This window comes from Candida theae (assembly GCF_024610275.1).
Source record: "Candida theae strain CBS 12239 chromosome Unknown scaffold8, whole genome shotgun sequence".
Taxonomy (NCBI): Eukaryota; Fungi; Ascomycota; class Pichiomycetes; order Serinales; family Debaryomycetaceae; genus Lodderomyces; species Lodderomyces theae.
The window spans coordinates 318,062-338,867 of NW_026261448.1; the positions used below are offsets into that span (position 1 = coordinate 318,062).

Genomic DNA, 20,806 nt, shown 5'->3' on the forward strand with positions numbered 1-20,806 from the left:
GGAACCCGACTGACGTATAAAACAGAGTTTTAGTGAAGAATCTACAATTAGAATACATTTTGTAGAGCAATGTATTATCCGTCGAAACTATTAATCAGGTGAAGATAAGAGTTGTGTTCTATTTTTAACTCTTCTCTACAGAACATGTTGTTACAGAACTGCGTTTCTATTTTAAGTGCCTTGTCTATAAGTAAACATTATTAGCTTTTCCTATCCGTATACAAGAGAAATTAAGAGCTCGGGTCATTTCTTCAAATTCTAATCTCTGTCCAAGGATAAAAAGTTCTAGAACCGTATTTTGTTTTTCCCTCTCACATCAACTCCTTATACCCAGCGCAAAGAAAAGCGCATTGGGACAACGCATAACAAACAAGTGAAGAACAAGAAGAAGAACAAGAAGAAAGGGAGAAAAGAGAGGGAAGTCATAGCTAATATCATAACTTGAGGTCACCCTACACAGTCACACGCTGTTGGAGAGAATAATTTCTCTTCCATATTGCGTTTTTCTAAAGTTAGCAGCAGTAAAATTGTACTACATCGAGCCACAGTTTAATATACAGCTCTTTTGATGCTTGTGGTAACGCTTGTTATCTCAATACACACTAGAACCATTACTCTCCTTTGCCCTTCTTTTCTGCCTTATCTATTGACATACAGAGAATGACGTAGTGGCAGGAGCCAAATACCCAACATAATATATCCATACTGCCACATAAAAAGAAAAAAAGAAACTATTGGAAAATGCACAGACACAAAAATATGAAAAATAGGAGGCTGTGCATATACAATAAACAACAATGTAATATGTCGGTGTCTATTTTTGGCATATCGAATAAAGAACAATTTTACGAAGAATATGACATCATACACCTCAGATAATAATAGTAGTGTCTATATAAAAGAGCTGAAGTGAAAGAGAAAAGAGAGCTTTTCCTTTTGCAACTATATTCAGCCACTGCTGTCGTGTGTATTTCTTTCGCACCACCATCTGTGATGAATAAAAAAGGTTAAATTACGATCAATTACAACATTCAGGGGTAAAACATATTGTTTTATATAGTGTATCGCTACCAACGAAACAATACTTAACGATTGACACAAATGCCAAAAAAATTAAAAAAAAAAAAAAATTGATTTTATCAAGTGTGCGCCAAGAAAATTCAACCAATTCTCTCTGCTTATCAAATTTCAAAGGAAGGCAAGGAAAGTTTGGAAAGAAGAGGGAAGTATATTAGTGTAATTTCTCGAAATAAGCGATAAATATTTGGAACGAGCACAATTACCAAATGCACTCGAAAACCCAACACTCCACTTTACCATATGAAGTGAACGAATTGAAGATCAAAAGAAAAATCACAACATCTCTTTTGAAGCTCACTTGTCATACTCCATCTGCAACAACTCATGCTTGATCACATTATAAAAATAATTGATGGACGGATTGGGATAATCATGCGGATTATATAGATCCATTTCATTTTGCTTCATGATATCTTGCAATTTGGACACCAATTGTTTATCATATGGTGTTCCACTATCGGTCTCATACGTATATTCCAGCTTAACTTTGATGGCGCCTTCTCCTTCCTTGTGATTATCCCCACTGTTGGTGATCTTGTTGATATAAGTCGCTGGTAACGACCGTACATCTTCCAACCATGGCATTCTGATCAAGAGGAATCCTTGAGGAAAATCAGCAGAACCGGCAGACCCAGCAGAATCGGCAGGCCCAGCAGTGCCAGCACCAGTAGAAGATCCTGGAGTAACGTCTTCTCCCTCTCTTGTAAACACCTTAGTCGACCCTTGAGTTCGCGTTGGGTACATTGCATACAAGCGTGGTTTCGAATTTGATCTAGTACAGCCAAAAACCATTGCATACTGCTGCATTTTAACACACGTGCGATACAATGACGCAAACGTCGATTGTGAGTTGGTAAAGCCTCCATTCAATGAGTGTGAAGTTCTGCCAAGTCCATTGTCGGGATCAGCAGTGATGAAAATTGGAGCACCACAAGCGTAGGCATAGTTGAAGTGAGACAAGTCGCGGAAACCAATCAATTTCAAGTATGGTGGAGGCGAAAATGGCACCGACTTGGCTGATTTTTTACCTTGCTCATCATCTTCTTCTTCCTCTTCTTGTTTATCATTTCCACCAAGTAAATCACCAACATTATTGTTTTCTTCGTCCTCCTCAACTCGATGATCAAATGTATAATCTCGTAAAAACTTCATCAACTCCTGATTCAATAACAACACATCAGCACCACCACCACCCAACTCAATCCCTTTCCTAATCCCCGCTTCCTGTTTCCGTTCAGCTAGCGATAATCCACCACTATCATGAGCGCTTTTGATCTCAATCTTGGATCCATCATTCTCTCTAATCCAATTGGTTTCAGTGTATACTCGTTTAAGTAACTCTCCACGCGTGTAGAGTAACAACTCTCGTTTCTTTAACTTTTCATGAGAATACAAGGTGTACCCCTTGATGGTACACCCCACTGATCCACCCAATTTACCGTCATCGCTGAGAATCAAATTGCATGTGAATTGGACACGTCGGACGTACTTGATGTCAAGTATACTTTGACGGATTTGATTCGACAACACCAGTTTTTGGAAAATTGGATAATCTTTGGAATATTCAGTCAGAAGCTTGGCATCCATCTGAGTGGCTTGAGCTTCTTGTGTCCCCTGTGTGCCCTGTGTGCCCTGTGTGCCACTCTGCTGCAAAGACTTCATAAAGTTGGAATTCATAAAAATCAACTTGAACTGACGATGATCGAAAGCATGATCCTTTGACGCAAGGAAAATCGGCTCGATATAAAACCCGTACGCATAAAAATCATTTATAATCCGAAACAAAGTTTCACAAGTGGACTCAGTTTCAAACGGATGATCATTACTCGTGATCCAAATCATGCGTTGTTTATTAAACTCGCGTTTATTCATAAACTCATCAATCATCTTGCTCAACACAGTACATAGTTCCACATCTTGTTTCATTGGCTCATACCGGAACACCTTATCCAAGGGTCGCTCTTTCACATTCTGGATCAAATCATTGAGTGTCTTCATATTGGTCAAATTTAGCACGTTCAAATGAAACAATCGATTGAATGTAGCGGGAGACTTCATTGATTTCAATGGTGCGATAGTGGAACAGTTGTAAAAGTAGATCCCAATACCGGTACTGCGTGATGTTATGATTAGATCCTGCATCAAGTCGTTGATACTACTTAGTATTTCAATTAGTTGTGACGTGTGATCGAGATCATTTTGGGGTGATAGTATATCAGGAGTGATTTCAATCAAGAAGGACACTGCTTCCCTCACTTCTCTTTGTTGGAATTGATCGTTTTCGTTATCGTCCGAGTCAAAATCGTCGGACATTGCTCTGTGTGTGTGTGTGTGTGTGTGTGGTATTACAATACGGTAGTTATACGCGGTGCTTCAAAGATGTGAAATCGTGTGCGCAATTGATCTTCTTTCAAAGAGAAAGTTTTAAATCCGAAAGTTCCTTTCACTCATTTTCATCATTCACAATCCAAGTCCTGTCCCTGTCCCCTGCCTCCTTTTCTCTCAATGTCAATACAATTCATTCTAGTCCTCAACCGCCAAGGCAAATCCCGGCTTGTAAAATGGTTCGACAACTCATACACACCCTCGCAAAAACAACAAAACATAACCGACATCCATCGATTAATTTCATCAAGAGACTCAAAACACCAATCCAATTTCGTGTTGTTCCAAAACCACAAACTATGTTATAGAAGATATGCCGGGCTATATTTCATCATATCGGTTGATTTACAAGATAACGAATTATCGTATTTGGAAAGCTTACATTTTTTTGTCGAGATTTTGGATGTTTATTTCAATAATGTTTGTGAAGTTGATTTGGTTTTCAATTTCTATAAATTGTATTTCATCTTGGATGAAGTTTATCTTGGTGGAGAGATTCAGGATATACTGAAACAAAAGATATTGGACCGATTGCAGTATTTGGAGTCGATGGATTGAGAGAAGAGAATATGAGGAAGAAACACTTGCGTTATATGGCATTTGTTGAGGGGGGGAGACGGAAGGCATTTGCTGGTAAATCACGACCGTCTTCTATTGCATTCGGAAGCTCTTGCACGAACCCTTCTTTTCTATACATGATTTATAGGTCCATCAGTCAATACATGTACATTATTCGTCTCAATGACATGCCAAAGCAAATCACTCACTTGCTCAATAGACTTATTCCCCACATCAACAATCTTGACACTGGGATCGTTGTGTTCATCAAGTATATCCAAAAAGCATTGCTTCACTTTGGATTGAAACTCCACCATTTCGTATCGTTCATCACCCCATCCTTTTCTCGAACTGATTTCATCCATGTCTAGAGTAAGAAACATGGTCAAGTCAGGTTTTGGTAGCCCTTTATCGGGAGCTAGTAACCATTCGACATTGGACAAGTTTGCCAAGCTGCCATTAGAAGTGGAGGTGGTGGAGGTGGTGGAGGTGTCTGTGCCCTTATGTTTGGCCAATGTATAAGCAATTCCCGAATATATATACCTATCCAAAATGACAAAATACCCTTGCCTCAACAAATCAATAATCTCTTGGTTCAATTCCCATCTATTAGCCAGAAACAATAAGTGAGCCGCTTGGTCACTAAGTTGGAATTCTTTATTAGTGAGGTATTCATTGATTAGTTTGCCAATTGATGTTGATCTGTCAGGAAATTTTATGAGCTTCGATTGTGAAAACTTGGAAGCTAGGATGGAAGCTTGGGTAGATTTACCAGATCTGTCTAGTCCTTCTATGAGGATCAATTGGCCTCGGCCAGGCATGATAAACCGGGAAAAGTAGGTGAGTTAAGGTGAGTGAAGAGGAGGGCGTGGTTGGTTACATTTTGAGTTTCGTTTTCCCATTTTGACGCGTTTGAGAAAAAAAAATAAACTTTGGGAGATTGAATCGACTTTTTACATATCACTTATAACGTATTGAAAGGCTGATACGAGCAATCTCAATGATCGGAATTCCAGGACGAGGTTCTTAACTCATTCAATCGCTTGTTCGATTTAATAGTATTACTTGCTTGATTTGGAGGAAAACTTTGTTGAAAGTTTTAAACCTCGCTTACTAGCATAAACGTGTAAGAAGATCTTGTAATCGAGTCTCTGCATTATAAGCGGCCAAGCACTACTCTGTAGTGGTTAGTCAAAGTGAGTAACAGTTAATCCCACATTGGGTAGAAGAGTGACTACATGTTTGTTGAAACTTCCTCGCGAATTTAGATAGAGTAGTGAGGATAGTCCCACTGTTGGTGCAACTAAATCATTGGAGGCAGGGGAGAAGGGGGGGGCAAGGGGGCCGTAGAGGTGTTAATATTAGTATAATCTATCCAATGTCATTCCATTATTTCAATAACCCAAGCTTCCCCTTAATCCAATCACCAGATACGTTGAGTAAATTTACTATCCAGTGATGGTGTATGCTACTATTGAAAACAGAAGTTGATGAATGTATACAACTACATCCTCTACAGCATAACTACTCTTTTGACTAGAAAAATGTGAAAGGGATTATGACCGAGAGACTCAATGCAATGCTCATCAACCGGAGATACACCCTTTCGTAAAATCAATCTCCAATTACCCATACTTTGAAATTTCACATTCCAGAATTAAAAAAAAAAGATTCTAGCTAAAGAAAGAACGCAATGTCTCCCCCTCGCTCTCTCCTCTACTTCAAAAATTTTTCAAGGGAAAGCAAGAAGCTAGACCTGGAATGTATATCAGCAGCTATCAAGTTAATCAATGCGGAATGCTGATAGAAACGACGCCGCTGAGATGGATTGGATTATAGTGAGGAAAAAGAAAAAGAGAAGGAAAGATGGATTTTTTTTTTTTCCTTTTTCTCTCGTTTTCGTTTATGAATTGTATGTGTTGTCGCAAAGTTTACAATTGCGACATTGGATGATTGGATGAGTAAGAAATTGTTTACTTGAAGTAGTGCATAGGGTGGTGTATTCACAACCGGATGGAACTGTGACCATCCTGAAGAGAATTATCAGTGAACAAGGCACATCGGTATCTTTGTCAAACCTTTTCGAGTGCCTAATGGTAGAATTGACTCCGTACAATTATATTTTTTTTTGCAGTATCAATGTGATGTAAATTTTTAATCATGATTTGTTGCAAAATCTAATAAACTTAGTACGATGGGAATTTTACAAAATGATTCTCATACTGTAGTACTAGGGAAAGACATTATGCCCTCCCCCCAAACTGGTCATACTACGACATCATCACTCCTACCTTTTACCTTTCAAGCCCTTTGACTTGTGACAACAACAAATATGTCGTTGTCACACGACAAAAAAAAATTCAAACCGTACGCTACCAATAATTAGCAACTGATTTTATTTCCTGTTTGGGAAAAGTGGCATCTTTTGCGCAAAATGTATTTTCCCTTCCACCAAACAACGTATTCGAGGCAAGGGAAATTGAACTTCTCTTTCCTTTGCTTATTCTCTTTACAGATATGTAATTGTAAGTTGACTTACAAGTTAGCCTAGCCAAAAAGAAAAAAAAAAATAGAAACGGAATAAAATTAGCAGAACGAATGTTGCCATAAATAGAATAGATAGATGTAAGGAGTTAATATAGAGAGAGAGTCGGGACTAATGGATCAAGCTTAAATTTCCTTCCCTCCTCTTTTTATTTTTTTTTTTCTTTCTTTCTTTCTTTTTACGGCCGAGATTTATTTTTTAAATTTATTTTTCTTTTTTTGTTTATACGACGCAAGAAAGAAAATTTTAATTCGGATCTGTTTTTGCAGCACAACAAACTGATCTTTCTTTCTTTATTTTTTTTTTTTATTACAACACAGTATTCGACACTGTGTTGTGTGGAGTATACTATGGTGTGAAACAACTTGGAAACTGAGAGGATAGACTAAATGATTGATCAGAAATGCAGCAACAGAGTTCACGTGATGCAGGTTTGTAAGTCGAGGCATTGATAGAGAGAAATACATTTTCGAGCATATTTGCTGAAATAGAATTGTAGCAAGGATGTCCTCCGTGCAGTTGTAGTTGTTCTCGCGAGACTTAGGGAACTGTCAGATACACTCTCTTTTCAACTCAACTCAACTCAACAGAGACATTAGGAAACTGAAAAGAGAAGAGAACTGAATATAGTTGTCGTGTAGACTAACTGCCAGTTTATCCGCGAGAGGGAATACAGCTCTCATTAGAGAGAGAGTTGCTCCGTGTTCACATGGTTTATATATATATATATATATATAAGTAATGGCAAACATTGTAATAAGCAAATACAAATTTTTTTTACTTCTACAGCAGCAACTCAAAACCAGAAACAGAAACAGAAACAGAAACAGAGGAGAAAGCAAAATAAAAAATAAAAAAAAATTAGACAACAAAATCAATTGATTCGAGATCACAACTTCTTCTTCCTCAAACACCATCTCTTTATCCACATACATTCGCTTCCAATACATACACACACCACTACCATACACACTAACGCACCTCACTACACAGACACTTTTACTCAGACAGACATATAATTTGATAATATTTTAATTTCAAAGAAAAAAAAAACAAAATTTCAATATTTGTTGTCTCCAGAGAAAAGAAAATAAATTCCCAACCATTTGAAAACACGCTTTTTCTCACATATCATTGAACCTCATTACTACCAAGACACTAGAAGAATATGTCACAACTGCAACTTCATCAGATATTGACTAGTATGTATTATACACACACTTCCATTAACTAACTTTTAAACAGGCAGCAGCAAGGTTCCCCTTTAGATTTTAAAACGAGGCTATGAAGGAGGAGAGACTATTGTCTTCTATTATTGTTTTTTTCTTTCTTTTTTGTTTTTTTTTTTTTATCCACAAAAGATACACACACACATACACACATACAAAGAGACTGAAGGATACTAAGCAAGTCAACAATTACTTTACTCTTAGATGGCATTCCAATATCTACCTGAGTTTTACAAGCGGATATGCCAACTGCAATATAATCTGACAAAGGGATTGAGGAAGAGCCACGGGAACAGTTCAGGTAACTAGAGAAGATCTTTACTCACAAGTTTGAATGCAAACAATAGCAAGAACGAGAAACAAGGTACCAACCACACCTCGTTCCAAGTGGTAAGGAGTACTCTGTGGTTAAGTTTTCCTGTGTGTTTGGTTTTATTTGCATCATGATCCAGATGCCACAACAACCTACTCAAGAAAAAAACATAAAAAAATAAAGCTTAACCAATCACACACCACTTTATCCTACCACCATTAACACTCAAAGGCTTGTCGTGTTTGTGTGTCGTTATTATTTTTTTTACCTCATAAGATTTTCAAGACGTGTGGTCAAGTATGTAAGTACCTGTGCCATCATCATCATTTTTTATCTACACACACATATGAACACAACTTTTTTTCAAACACATTTCTAAGTCTTTTTTGGGAAATTTTCCATCCACCTAAAAGAGACAAGCTTTGAAAATATAGAGCCACCCCCCTCCACCGCATCAACACACGTCCTGTTACTTTTACACACACAAACACACACACACATACACACACACAAACACACTCACCACTTTTATCTTCTTTAAGCTTCATTTTGATTGCATTTGCTACTTTTGCTTTAGTGTGTAAAGAGTTTTCGAGTCTAGTTCCACCCAGTCGTCGTCTTGCCAAGTTTCCTCGATAGCGCTGCCTTTTCTGCAATACCCCGTCCCCTACTGCCTCGTTTTCAACTCAGCTGCTGCCAACCACAATGCCAGAGTTCTCTTTACTAACAGATGTTGTTATAGTTGGATCCAATCCTAACGTTTCGTTTTACGCATGGAGATTATACCAAGTGAAATCAGTTGAATTAACCATTGTTGACTCACAATTTGAAAAGACAAGACCGATTAACTGGAAATCAGCACTGTTGGGCACAAGCCTGTATTCACCACACGAAGCCTACTCAACTATCCAGGAATTACCCAGTCACAAGAGATATGATGTTGTCATTCTTAGTTGCAACTCATTGCAAGATTTCCAAGCCACTTGTTCTGGCTTGAGCAAAATCATTCATGACAAAACTATAATTCTTGTTGAGAGCACTGGTTACATAAACTTAGAACCATTTGTTACCGCCAGTTTTTCCAAAGCAGCAGCTTCGTCATTGTTGGTTATGTCTATCATGAATGAATGTGACGTACGCAAAACATCAAGAAATACTCTTGTTCATCAAGTCAGAAACAAGGATTCAAGAATCTATTTTGGTACTTCATCAGGAAGTCCAAGCAAATTGGCATCTCACCCTAGTTATCAAAAAATGTACAAACTTTTGCAACATATTCAGGAGAACAGCAATGGCGCAATCAGTTTGCTCAAATCAAGCAATCCAAAGGAATTTATGACATACCAATGGAAATTGGCTTTACCTCGTATTGTGTTTGACCCAGTTTTGGTTTTATTTGAAATTGAATATCCCGAGTTACTAAAGAGTCAAATCTTGTCGAAGCCATTGATTACTGGACTAATCAATGAGCTATTCAAGCTTATCAAGAAAATGGATTGCAAGTTGGTCAAGGGATTTGAAAACGAAGCTAATTTGTTGGAAAGTTGGTCGCAATATTATCCAGCAGTTAAATCAAATGACCATTACGTCAATTCGCCAAAGTTATTTTACAATTTCTACCACAGATTGGATCTTGAACTTGATTTGTTGTTGTTACAACCAATTTTGTTGGGGGATGATAATGGGATCAGGACGCCATACTTGGAGAACTTGTATTCAATCATGTGTCAATTTAACAAGATTAACCACAAGTCATCGTCAATATTTTTCAAGCGTAAACTTGCAGATGAACCTGATTCTGAAAGATTGGTTACGGCAAAACAATTGGAAGAAGAAATTGCTTCAAAACAACTCAAAAACCAAGAATTGGACAAATCGATTAAGGATTTCGAAGTGTCCAAGATTAGTATTGATAATGATGTCCGTAAGCAACAACAATTTTTGAAATCACTCCAACAACAAATCATCGATGCTGAATCAAAATTATCAAATTTGCTGTATGAGTTTGAAAAGAAGTCAAGATCGTTGGAGATGGAACATGACGCTAAATTCAAATCTTTACACCAACAATATAATGACAGAGTGAAGGATTTAGAGTCCAACTTTGCCAAACAAAGAATTGGCCCTAATGAAAACAGTCCACCATTGTCGATTCCAATGCAACAACCAACTCCTTCTCAAGATGACCAGGCGAGACCAAATGGTTATAGAGAATCTGTCATGAGTCAGGATGGATTGGCTGACTTCAAGCACATCATTCAATACAATGATGTTGTACCAAATGGCTCCACTGATACACCTAAATTGCAACCGCCAATGCAACCAAGTCAGGGCCAAAGTTCAGAAAATTTTGTTGACGCAGGCAGCGGCAACAACACTAATGACTTACCACCGCATATACTTCAAAAGGAATTGGAATTAAAGAGTCGAGAGGAAGCATTGAGAGCCCGCGAGGAGAGAAATGGAAGTGTGGGGGGATATCCTCAACAAGCCCAACGCACGGGAGGTGGGCAGTATCCTCCACAACCATCATACCAACCAAATGGCTACGGTCCTCCATATAATGCGCCACAGCAACAACCACAGCAACAACCACAGCAACAGCCACAACAACAATATCATCATCAACATCAAAGCCTGTACTATGGACAACCTGGCTACATAAATGGTGCCCCAAATGGATACTCCGACCAGCAGCCACCTCATGGTTTGCCAAGTGGTGGGATGCCACCCAATCAGTTCCCGCCAAATTTGAAAACTAATGGCTCAATGGCAAACATGAATGGATACCCACCACAACATCACCAGCAACCGATGCAACCGCAACATAGTGGCTTTAACCAACCACCACGTAGATTGAGCTCAATGCCAGGAGGAATCAACAACTACCAAGATTTCCAACAACAACACCAGCAACAAATGCACTCACATTACGGAAACTCACCCAGTTTCAACAATGCAGCCCCAATTGATCCCTTCATAGAGCAACGGTTCAGGACAGCCAAGAGGAGCAGCAATCGTCGTTCACAAATGCCAATGATGGGAAATATTGATGGTGTAGATATGGGTGGTCGTGGAGGTATGCCCTTGCCTGGTGCCAGCAGGAAGTCCATGGTTCATCAATTCAATTCTTCATCATTACCGCCATTACAACAAGCAAGAAGATCATCCAGCAATCCTCTTTTGGTGAACAATCAGCAACCACAACAACCACAGCAACCACAGCAACCACAGCAACCACAACAGCAATACTTGCAACCTCCAATGCACCAATCGCTGTCACACGTGGAAAGTGGACCTTCTCAATCCAATGGGCACTTACACCCACCAAACATGAATAGCTCATCTTCGTCAACAAATACTAATGACACTCCACATACCGCTGGTGACAATGACAGTAATGTCAAGTTACAGGTTCCAGTGACTGTAGACTACAATCAGAATGCCAAACCTTTGGGAGGCATAGCTGAGCTGAATAAAGAAGGCGGTGAGAAGAAGAAGAAAAAGAGGGGAATTTTTGGAAAGTAGGGTAGAGATATGGGTCTACATGGGGACATACTACCTGTATGTGTGTATATATTTACATATTAGTTTTGGGATATAGTTGGAGGTATTTTATAAAATGAAATGCAAAAAGTTTTCTGGGGTTTATAATTGAGTCTGTCTGTAGTATGGAAAGTGTGTTGTATAATTTGTGGGTTTTACAAGCGTGGTTTTGAAATTTGATTGGAGAGGGAGAATGACAGACAAAGAGAGAAAAGAAAAATTTAGTTGACAGTATTTGCATACCTACAACAACATCAATCTCCCATTAACACCATGGGCAGAAACTTCTACAACGACGACGATGAACTAATCATCAACAAACCAGGCACGATTGACCCCATCACTGCCAAACTCCAACAAGAAGAATCCATCCATGGCGGCGACAACGCCACAATCATTGACGGCATGGTGATTCGCACCACTCCCATCTTGGAGAAATACAGCAACCAATTGCGTCAATTTGCCATCACCAAATTCAACATCTTGGAAGCTGAGCTCGCGACGCAGAAACTGGCTACGTTGAATGAATGGCACAGTTTGCAAACTGGGTTTAACCGATTGGTGAAGGAGCCGGTGTTGCCAAATGCGATATATATCTTGACTGCTGGGTTGACTGGTAGTATATTGGCACGTAATCGGAATTTGGCATTGAGGTTTGTTACTCCGTTGGTGTTTGGTGGTGTTGCTACTAGTGCGTTTATGCCTCGCACTTTTGATAATTTGGTGAGGGAATATGATGAGTTTGAAGTGGCTCATGTGCCGGAGTTGTATAATCAAAGACAAGAGTTGATTAGGACATTGAGGCAATGGAGGGTGGATGCTGAAAGCCAGAGGGTGAAGTTTAATGATTCTGTTATTGAACAAGTGCATGAGTTGAGAAAGAAGTGGAAAGAGGTATGGGATTGAAGAGCGTAACGAAGTGTGGAGTGTAGCGGTAGTAATGTTGGTTTATATTGTATAAATAAAGAAACGTAAAATGCAATATTTAGTTCAAGGCAATTTGGTACGTTGTGTAAACCATGGCCAACGCACCAATTGCTATCAAGGCGTAGTCCAGGATGGCCAACCAGTACTTGTGCTTGGCATCTTTCAAACTCACATCTTGTCCCTGTCCTTGCACCTGTTCGAGCCCCTGCTCCTTTGGGTCATTGGTTCCACAACAACTCTTCAAGTGCAACATTGGCGGGTACATATAAACCAAAGGAATGCAAGCAAAGCATCCAATAAACGAGACAAACTTGTCTAAATTCTCACCACCAACAAGGGCAATATACGCAATAAACAAGACAAACGAAGCCCGGAACAAGTTCTTGAGCCATTTGATCAGTGTTGATATCTTCCCACTCAATTTAAACATCTTCGATTCAATTATTCGAATAGCAGGGAACAATTGTAATGGAGCCGAAAGTAAAATCGCCAATGAATAGAAAAACTGCGTCATGATAACCATTATTGAATCCTGTGGCAAGTTTAACAAAATGACCGTGTGCACATCTTTACCAAATGTTAAATACCCCATGGAGCCAACAACGATAAACACAATGACAATAGTGACCATCACTTTCGCCAATACCCGAGGGAAATGATGTGGGTAAATCATTGATTCCTGAACGGGGAAAATTAACCCGATTCCTTCAAATGCAAATATTGCCGTGCCGATAAACAATGAGAACTTTGATTGATTGAAACCAAACTCAACTGCAGGCCCCACTTGCCCATGGTTCAAAATGAGCCATTCGTAGCCGATATAGTAGACAATTGTGACTAACCCAGTCAAGATGAACAAGTTTGCAAGTAAGGACAGGATGGAAAGCTTGGTGACATCACGAACAAGACTCATGGGTACAATAAGCACAACTTGAAGTCCGATAAACCATATGATACTCAACTCGCCATATGCGCCATTGCCAAGGTTGACATTTTGTGCAAATGCACGTAGATTCTCCGCAGTGAATACGATATAAGCCGCCACGAAGCCAATTTGACTAATGATGATGGATGCCAAAATTAACCGTTGGAGCCACTTACCATACAATTTGAGTCCTATTTCAGCAAAACCGGAAACACTAGTGGCAAGTTTAGTTTCAACAAGTATAAAGTAACACCAATATGATAATAATGCAAACATTCCCAATGTAATTATCGAGAATGTCAACCCACCATTGGCAAATGCTTTGGGGAGGAAAAGGACACCGGTACCAACAAATGCCTTGAGGAGTAAGAAATATGCTTTTGTATCAGTTGCAGTTCCCTTGGGGTTATATTTCGGAGTTAGAGTTGCCGCTGATAATGATCGCTCTGCTAAGAGCGGAGTTTCTTCATCTGGGTGCCTGTACCTTTGCCTCATATCGTTTTCGTCATCTTCTAGATCTTCACCGGCAAAGTGTCCGTAAATGCTAAGAAACTCGATAAAATTTTTAGTCAAGAAATTGGGGGTACGTCTGTAAGGCACGTCATCGAGTTGACAGTAGTATGCAGAATCAGCATCTTGTAATTGCTGCTGCTGTTGTTGTTGTTGTTGTTGTTGTTGCTGCTGTTGCACCAAAAACTCTCTTCGAAACCCACCAGGTACATTGAACGAACTGGCTCGTGACTTGATCAGACCACTATCAGAACCATGCTCATCATCAAAACTTTTTGATCTATGCAAGCGCGGCGATTGCTGATTTTTCAACTGTAAGTCACGTTGCAATTTATACAAGTCATGTGTGATGTCACCGCCTTCCGACTTTAAATGGTTTCCACGAGGGGGTAAATGTTTGGATAGTTGAGATATCATGCGGGGATCATCTATACCTTCGCTGAAATCGACGGATGTTCCCTCATCTTCCTCATCATTCTCTGCTCCATAACTCTGTTTTTGAATCGAGCTTTGTTGCTTGCCTTGTCCATGAAGCGATGTGGTTCTTGATGGAGGAGATGCCGAATATGACGAGTCATCAATAGCAGCTTCACCGCCAGCGGGAACACCGACTGCTGATACTGCCTCACTTTGGCCAGCAGCACTGAACCCATGTCCATCCCGTAAAAATGGTGCATTTGAAACGTACGAATTGCTCTGCGACCCTGCGTGTGATCCACGTCGCGAACCATTTATATAAGCTGCTAATGCTGTTCCTCCTGTCAGGGCTATTGCAGATGGTGTAGGTGACCCTGAAAGTGGTGACTTCGTGAGTAAACTTATGGATCGTCTTCGCTGTGATTTGTTTATATCTGAGGGAGTAGCCATGACGATTTAGGTGATGATTGGTGCCGAACTGGTGTAATCGAGCCAGCTTGTATACAAATTCTGAGGAGGCGTAGTATTATGAGACTGTAAGAGTAAGATTTTACTGACTGACGTGTGTGCTGTTCTTCTATCTTTCTAAAAGTGATTCGCTCAAAAGATAAGATGGGTGATTGTATTACGCGGTATCAGAAAAGCCCTATAGGGTAGTGTATGTAGTACAAATAAACAACGATGTAACGCTCTACTTACTTAATCAGCGGCGTTTCTGCTACGGTATTTCCGAATGATGAGTTTGTTACATTAGTGGGTGCTAAATGTCTCTCTCTATCACCCAGGGCTTGGTAAGCGACCCATCAGTTTCTATAGCATCACGACTTCAAGTATCAAAGGTTTTACAGATCCAAATGTCATTACAAATTGTTGAGCGATGCAACTACAAGTCATTCATATTAGAGCTACTACTACCAACTACACAACAGAGTCAGATTTCTTCAGGTGTTTTGCGCTCCAATTAGGGAAGTTGATGCCGAAATACACAAAATCAAAACTTCAATTTGAACTTGACCAACCTTTGGAGAGTCGTGCTCTAGTAGACAGCTTCAATTGAAGTGGATTACGATCTGCCTGGTGCAATATTTGCAGAGTTTGTCTAAATAACAAGCAACAGGTAGTTACGAATTTGCTGTGAAGTAATGAAGATTACCGTTCTTTTCTTGAGTAGGATAGCATTTGGCGACTGTCTATCCCTACTACGTTGCCAATACATGCTGTATATAATTGGTGCAGTTGTACTTTTATACTCGCTCTGAAATTATGGTTTCGTAGATACTGTGTGTGTTGGAGCAAGAAATCTTTCATTCAGAGAGTCAAAGCTCAAAGTGACTCATATAGGATCATCAATGGGTTTATAATCTACCCCAAAGCAACAAAAAGCGGATTCAAATCTACTTCGAGTATTACTTTAATGGCATTTTAAATATATATTAAAAGATAGAACAGAGGCATCGTGCAATTTGCATACCAAATACCAGTTTTGCGACCAGGCCTTCCTTACATGGAAGCACAACTCCCTACAGACAAAAACGAGCATTCTCTTCCTTTGTACGGACACAATAGTTATTACACAGTTTCTGGAAACGATGCTGGGAAAGTTTTGATCTCCTTCTTCTCCTCCCCTTCCCCAAAAACTCTTACAAATCCCCAACTCAACTCACCAACGAAGCTAGGTAGTTATGTGGTTTATTAAATAAAGTTTTTTCTATATAGATTCTATGGTGATTCCAAATTTAGCCAATTTTTCCTCAGCTCGTTCATAACCGTACTGAGCCGAACTGGTGTAGTAATCAATTGCTTTATCAACAGCAATGGTAACGTCGTCAATCCCACCATTGGCAAGTGCGATATTGGCCATTTCCTCATCACTCACATCGCGTTCGTAGACCTCGCCCAATTTAAACAACACACGAGGATCACGGCGATTCAAATCAAGAGCTTTGTTGAAGTACTTGATTGCTCCTGCTATGTTCTTTCCAATTCCAAAATCTTGTTCGTAAGATTCAACAAAATCATTTTTCAATAAACATGCATAGATGAAGTATGCTTTGCATTTCAAACTTGTCTTGATGTCACCAGCACCGGATTCAATCTCGTTGACAATTTTCATGATATGAGTCACCGACGCTTTAATAAATGCTTGCTTATTATTTTCAATATGCTGTGGTTGTGATTGTTGAGGAATAAAATCACCTTTGATATTGATGTAATTGTACAATTTCGAATTGGTCGCTGTGATCAACATCTTAGTCCAAAGTAAGCGATACTCCATTGTCTTTTTACCTGATGCAATATCACCACGCAATTTCTTAAACTCCTTGACCTTCTTTCGAGTTTCAGAATCCAATTTGGGATGATATTGTTTGGCACCACCCCATCCAATGGGAGGCATACTATTACGTTTATTGGCACGGGCCATGTTGTCATACATCATCATCGACTGACGTCTCGAGTCCTGGGGTTGCATCATCGTCATCATCATACTATGACGGTTCATGCCTGGATGCGCACCACCGTTTTGGTACATCATTGGATTCATGCCCATTCCCATATTCATTCCCATCCCCATGTTCATCCCCATCATATTCATATTGTTGTATGGCATCATCATATGTGGTGGCATATTCATGGGCGTTTGCGTTTGCATTTGCATTTGCATCATTTGATTAGACGTTGATGGGTGTGGTGGCAGCAGCATCATGTTTAAATCAGGCATGGACATATTGTTGGTGTTTTCCATACCTAGACTTGCTTGCAGTTGCCATGGCTGTGTCATGGGTGGAAATGGAGGTTGTTTCTCATGTGGTATGGCTGATGGTGATCCGTTGTGTTGCACCTGTGGTTTATTTCCTTGTCTTTGACCCAGTGGCGTTCTTGGCGACAGCTTGGAAGTAGCTGACGATGATGGGTGAGCAGCCACCTGGAAATGCTCTTCATTTTGGATGGAATTGTAAGACTCTTCCGAAGAGGTGGTGTCTTTTCTGTTTAAGGTCATTGTTGTGTGATTATTGGAAACAGGTAATGGTGCTTGGTCAGCAATTATAGTCTCATTGTGTTCATCATGCAAAGATTCGCCTTCTTCGTTTGCACTGCTTCCTCCTTCTTGCTCACTTGTCTCATCATCTTCAAACAAAAACTTTGTATAATCGGAAATCTGCCTGGATACAACTGAATTATCCTTGTCAACGCTCAACGCCAAATTAGACATTGCTCGATTGACTTCCATAGTGTGGTCTTGCACTGCTCCAAAGTCGTTTACCCTAACTGGCGGCTCCTCAACCACTTCATCATCCTCATCATCGCTATGTACATTGTATGATTTTGGTTTGAAATTGGACTCTAAAGATGCAATTCTATGACCACCACCAAGTTGTTTGAGTGCGTGTTGAGGCTCAGAAATTGATCGGTTTGACTTGATGGTAGACTTGCGTGAGTTCCTCACAAGTTCACTGTTTTCACCTACACTGTCAACGGTTACGTTTTTGGCTCGTTGATATGCTTCCAAGTAGTCATGCGGTGGATGCGTAGAATGAGGTTGGCTAGACTCACGGATGTCATAGCTTGTTGTATGATCTTGAGGCTGCGTGTTGATGCTTTGGAGTGATTGTGACTGGTGAATTTGTAAACTTTGTCTTTTTTGTTCCTTTGCAAGTGATTGCTGCAGTTGCAGCATCTGCATTGCTTGAGGCAGAGTTTCCTGATTGAAGTGGTGTTGCTGTTCTGGTGGTAGATTCTGCTGTGACTGTGTCACATGGCTCATTCCGTTAATAGGATATGACATCGGCATTTGAGGATACCCGTATGGAATCATGTAGTTATAGTGAGATGCAAATTGTTGGTTATCCTGAAAATACATTGAGTTTCTTTGCAATTGTTGCTGTTGCTGTTGTTGCTGTTGTTGCTGTTGTTGCTGCATTGCAAGAGCTTGGTAATATTGCTTCCACTGCTCGTAGTAAGGGTGCTGTGTTGGCTGGAAGGAATCGGAGCTTGTCGTCTCAGAACTATCACCTTCAGAAGATATATCTTCGTTGTCATCGTTGTCTTCTCTCGCTATTTGTGCAGCTCCACCTGGTCCCATTGTACTCGGAGGTGTCACACCTGCGCCTGTTGGAGGTTGTTGATGGCCAAAATACATGCTTTGATTATATTGTGAGCCACTTTGTTGTGTTGGTTGCACTACTTTGTCTTGAAGAGATGGTCTTTTCAGTGTGTTTGGTTTAGACGTATTAACCTCACCACCTTGTCTATTTCTTGGTAGTGATTGTTGACTCACATTGGCAGATATACCAAACGTCGGAGTGATATTTAAACCAACATCTTGATAAGATCTATTCTCAGGTGTTATCGGCTTGGTATAATGTTGTCTCTCTGGAGTTTGCGCTTGAGCTGATTTACTTGGAGCAGTGCGCTGTTTTGGTAAGTTAGCCAACTGCTCTTTGCTTCTATGTGCTTGAGGGCTTCCATTGATGTTGTACCTGCCTGGTTGCTGCGCAGGAGCAATGGGTGGAGGATGTGATTGACGATTTTGCGGAAATTGTGAATTCAGTCCGGCATCATCCTGAGAGCTATTTGGCATAGTGCCAAGCTTTACTTCACTGGACTGGCTAACCCCCAGTAACATATCCAAGTTAGGCCTCAATGAGACCGGCACCTTCTTAACTGGTTTTGGTGACACTGACGGCTTGGAATGATGAGGATGTGGATGATACCCAATCGATTCGGTTGAAGTGTACGACGACGAGGATCCAGTTGACAGAAACTCGCTTTCAGTATATGAATTTGTTGTTTCGGATTTTTTATGCAAATGGTTTACCTTTGGAGGTGGTAGACTCTGATGATGTTGGGGATGCAATAAATGATTTTGATGGAAATCTGAGGTCAACCCCAACGGTTGTTGCGGTTTCAGCTGCTGCATCAGTTGTTGATGCTGCTCGTGTGAGTGATGTTGTCTATTACCACCAACTTTCAAGCCAAACAACCCCATTACTGATGTTGTATGTGATGGATAATTTGTTCAATTCAATGGAATGCGATGTATAACTTTCAAGAATAAAGATGAAAATGATGTTTAATTTTGTTTTTTATTTTTTTTTAAGGTTTTGTTCCTCGGTGACCTAAAAATAAACAACGAAAATAATAACAACAATGCAGTGTAACAGTACCTACTGTGGTTGTACTTTTGTAGCTAAGATCGTACGAGACTTCTAGGGAGTATATGTATGGACACTGCTATATGATCCTTAAGCTAGATAAACAAAAATTGAAGGAAATATTTGGCCTACTTAAACACCATGCATTGCTGTTGCGTTGTGTGGTGTTTGTTTTTGTTTTTTTTTCCTTTCTCCTTTTTTCTTCAAGGTTTATAGAACAATGAGAAACACTACAAACTCAAGATTTCAAGTTTCACTTGGGTCTATTGTTCGTTTACACAAGGAGTAGACCCATCCCTGAGCTATGAGGTAATTCAAATTTGCTCAAAAGTTGAAATCATTGTAGGGATCGTATCGTCGATCGCATTCGGTTGAATTATAGACTTTTAAGGGTCAAAAGAAAAATAAAAAAAATCTGGTCATTTTTGCAATCATATTTCCCAATTAGGACACAATGTAAACATACACACAAAAACGAAATGTTTTACGAATTTTTGCACTACCATTTGCCAACAAATTCCGCCCCGTATTAACTGTAAAAGCAAGGGGTGGAGGGTTAAATACGTGGCGGAGGTACATGAGCTCGCACAAGGGGTCCGCAGAGGTTTAATGTGGAAGTGAATTTACTATCATCAAAGCCGCTTCTGAATCCCCCTTGGAATAAAGCGCAAACGCCTCAACTCCCAGTCGCATAGCCTCGAGGCAGACAATAGCTATGTAATACAGCACCCCCACGTTTCCTCCCAAAGTTGTGTGTCTTGAATAACAAAAAAAAAACAAAGAGACAACAAATCGTAACTTTTTTTTGTCCTCTATTTTCAGATCTCCCACAGCCACGATGGTTGTGCGCTGGCAAGGGGGTGGAGCATAAAGGCAAAAAAGGCAAAAAAGAAAAAAAAAAAAAGAAAAATAAAGAAAACATGAATACATTGGATGTGACCGGAACACCAAACGTACACCCCACATAGAGTGGACAAGTGAACGTGAAAGATACAGCTGTAGGACGCGAGACCCCCTCACCCTTTGCTCACTGTAAAAGGATAATTTCAGTATGTGGCCACATAATACACTTGTGAGAAATAATTGTTCTTTAATCTCCGGAAGTAAAGTTTTGAAAAATTTCATAAAGAATTTGATGAAAAAAACCTAGTTTCCAATAAAAAGCGAAAACGGCATCAACAGAGCTCTCGCTTATTTCGATATCTTATTCTCCTGTGG

At 39.9% G+C, this 20,806-nt stretch overlaps 6 protein-coding genes across 6 annotated transcripts; 2 read left to right on the forward strand and 4 right to left on the reverse strand. All coding sequences in view use genetic code 12, as the record gives it.

Annotated features, from left to right (window-relative positions):
* Positions 1–1,374: 1,374 nt before the first annotated feature.
* On the reverse strand, positions 1,375–3,393 carry CAS1 (ATP-dependent DNA helicase; the record flags this gene model as incomplete). Its single annotated transcript, XM_051753153.1, has 1 exon — positions 1,375–3,393. The coding sequence occupies one exon, from the start codon at positions 3,391–3,393 to the stop codon at positions 1,375–1,377; it is 2,019 nt and encodes a 672-aa protein (XP_051607916.1).
* A 761-nt stretch (positions 3,394–4,154) lies between these two features.
* On the reverse strand, positions 4,155–4,844 carry KGF57_003707 (bifunctional thymidylate/uridylate kinase; the record flags this gene model as incomplete). Its single annotated transcript, XM_051753154.1, has 1 exon — positions 4,155–4,844. One exon carries the CDS (start codon positions 4,842–4,844, stop codon positions 4,155–4,157), a length of 690 nt encoding a protein of 229 aa, XP_051607917.1.
* A 3,971-nt stretch (positions 4,845–8,815) lies between these two features.
* On the forward strand, positions 8,816–11,638 carry KGF57_003708 (uncharacterized protein; the record flags this gene model as incomplete). Its single annotated transcript, XM_051753156.1, has 1 exon — positions 8,816–11,638. The coding sequence occupies one exon, from the start codon at positions 8,816–8,818 to the stop codon at positions 11,636–11,638; it is 2,823 nt and encodes a 940-aa protein (XP_051607918.1).
* Positions 11,639–11,929: 291 nt separating this feature from the next.
* KGF57_003709 (uncharacterized protein) lies at positions 11,930–12,562 on the forward strand (the record flags this gene model as incomplete). The annotated part of the gene is made up of 1 exon (XM_051753157.1): positions 11,930–12,562. One exon carries the CDS (start codon positions 11,930–11,932, stop codon positions 12,560–12,562), a length of 633 nt encoding a protein of 210 aa, XP_051607919.1.
* Positions 12,563–12,641: 79 nt separating this feature from the next.
* Positions 12,642–14,885, reverse strand: AVT4 (Avt4p; the record flags this gene model as incomplete). The annotated part of the gene is made up of 1 exon (XM_051753158.1): positions 12,642–14,885. One exon carries the CDS (start codon positions 14,883–14,885, stop codon positions 12,642–12,644), a length of 2,244 nt encoding a protein of 747 aa, XP_051607920.1.
* A 1,258-nt stretch (positions 14,886–16,143) lies between these two features.
* KGF57_003711 (uncharacterized protein) lies at positions 16,144–19,422 on the reverse strand (the record flags this gene model as incomplete). The annotated part of the gene is made up of 1 exon (XM_051753159.1): positions 16,144–19,422. One exon carries the CDS (start codon positions 19,420–19,422, stop codon positions 16,144–16,146), a length of 3,279 nt encoding a protein of 1,092 aa, XP_051607921.1.
* Positions 19,423–20,806: the final 1,384 nt, after the last annotated feature.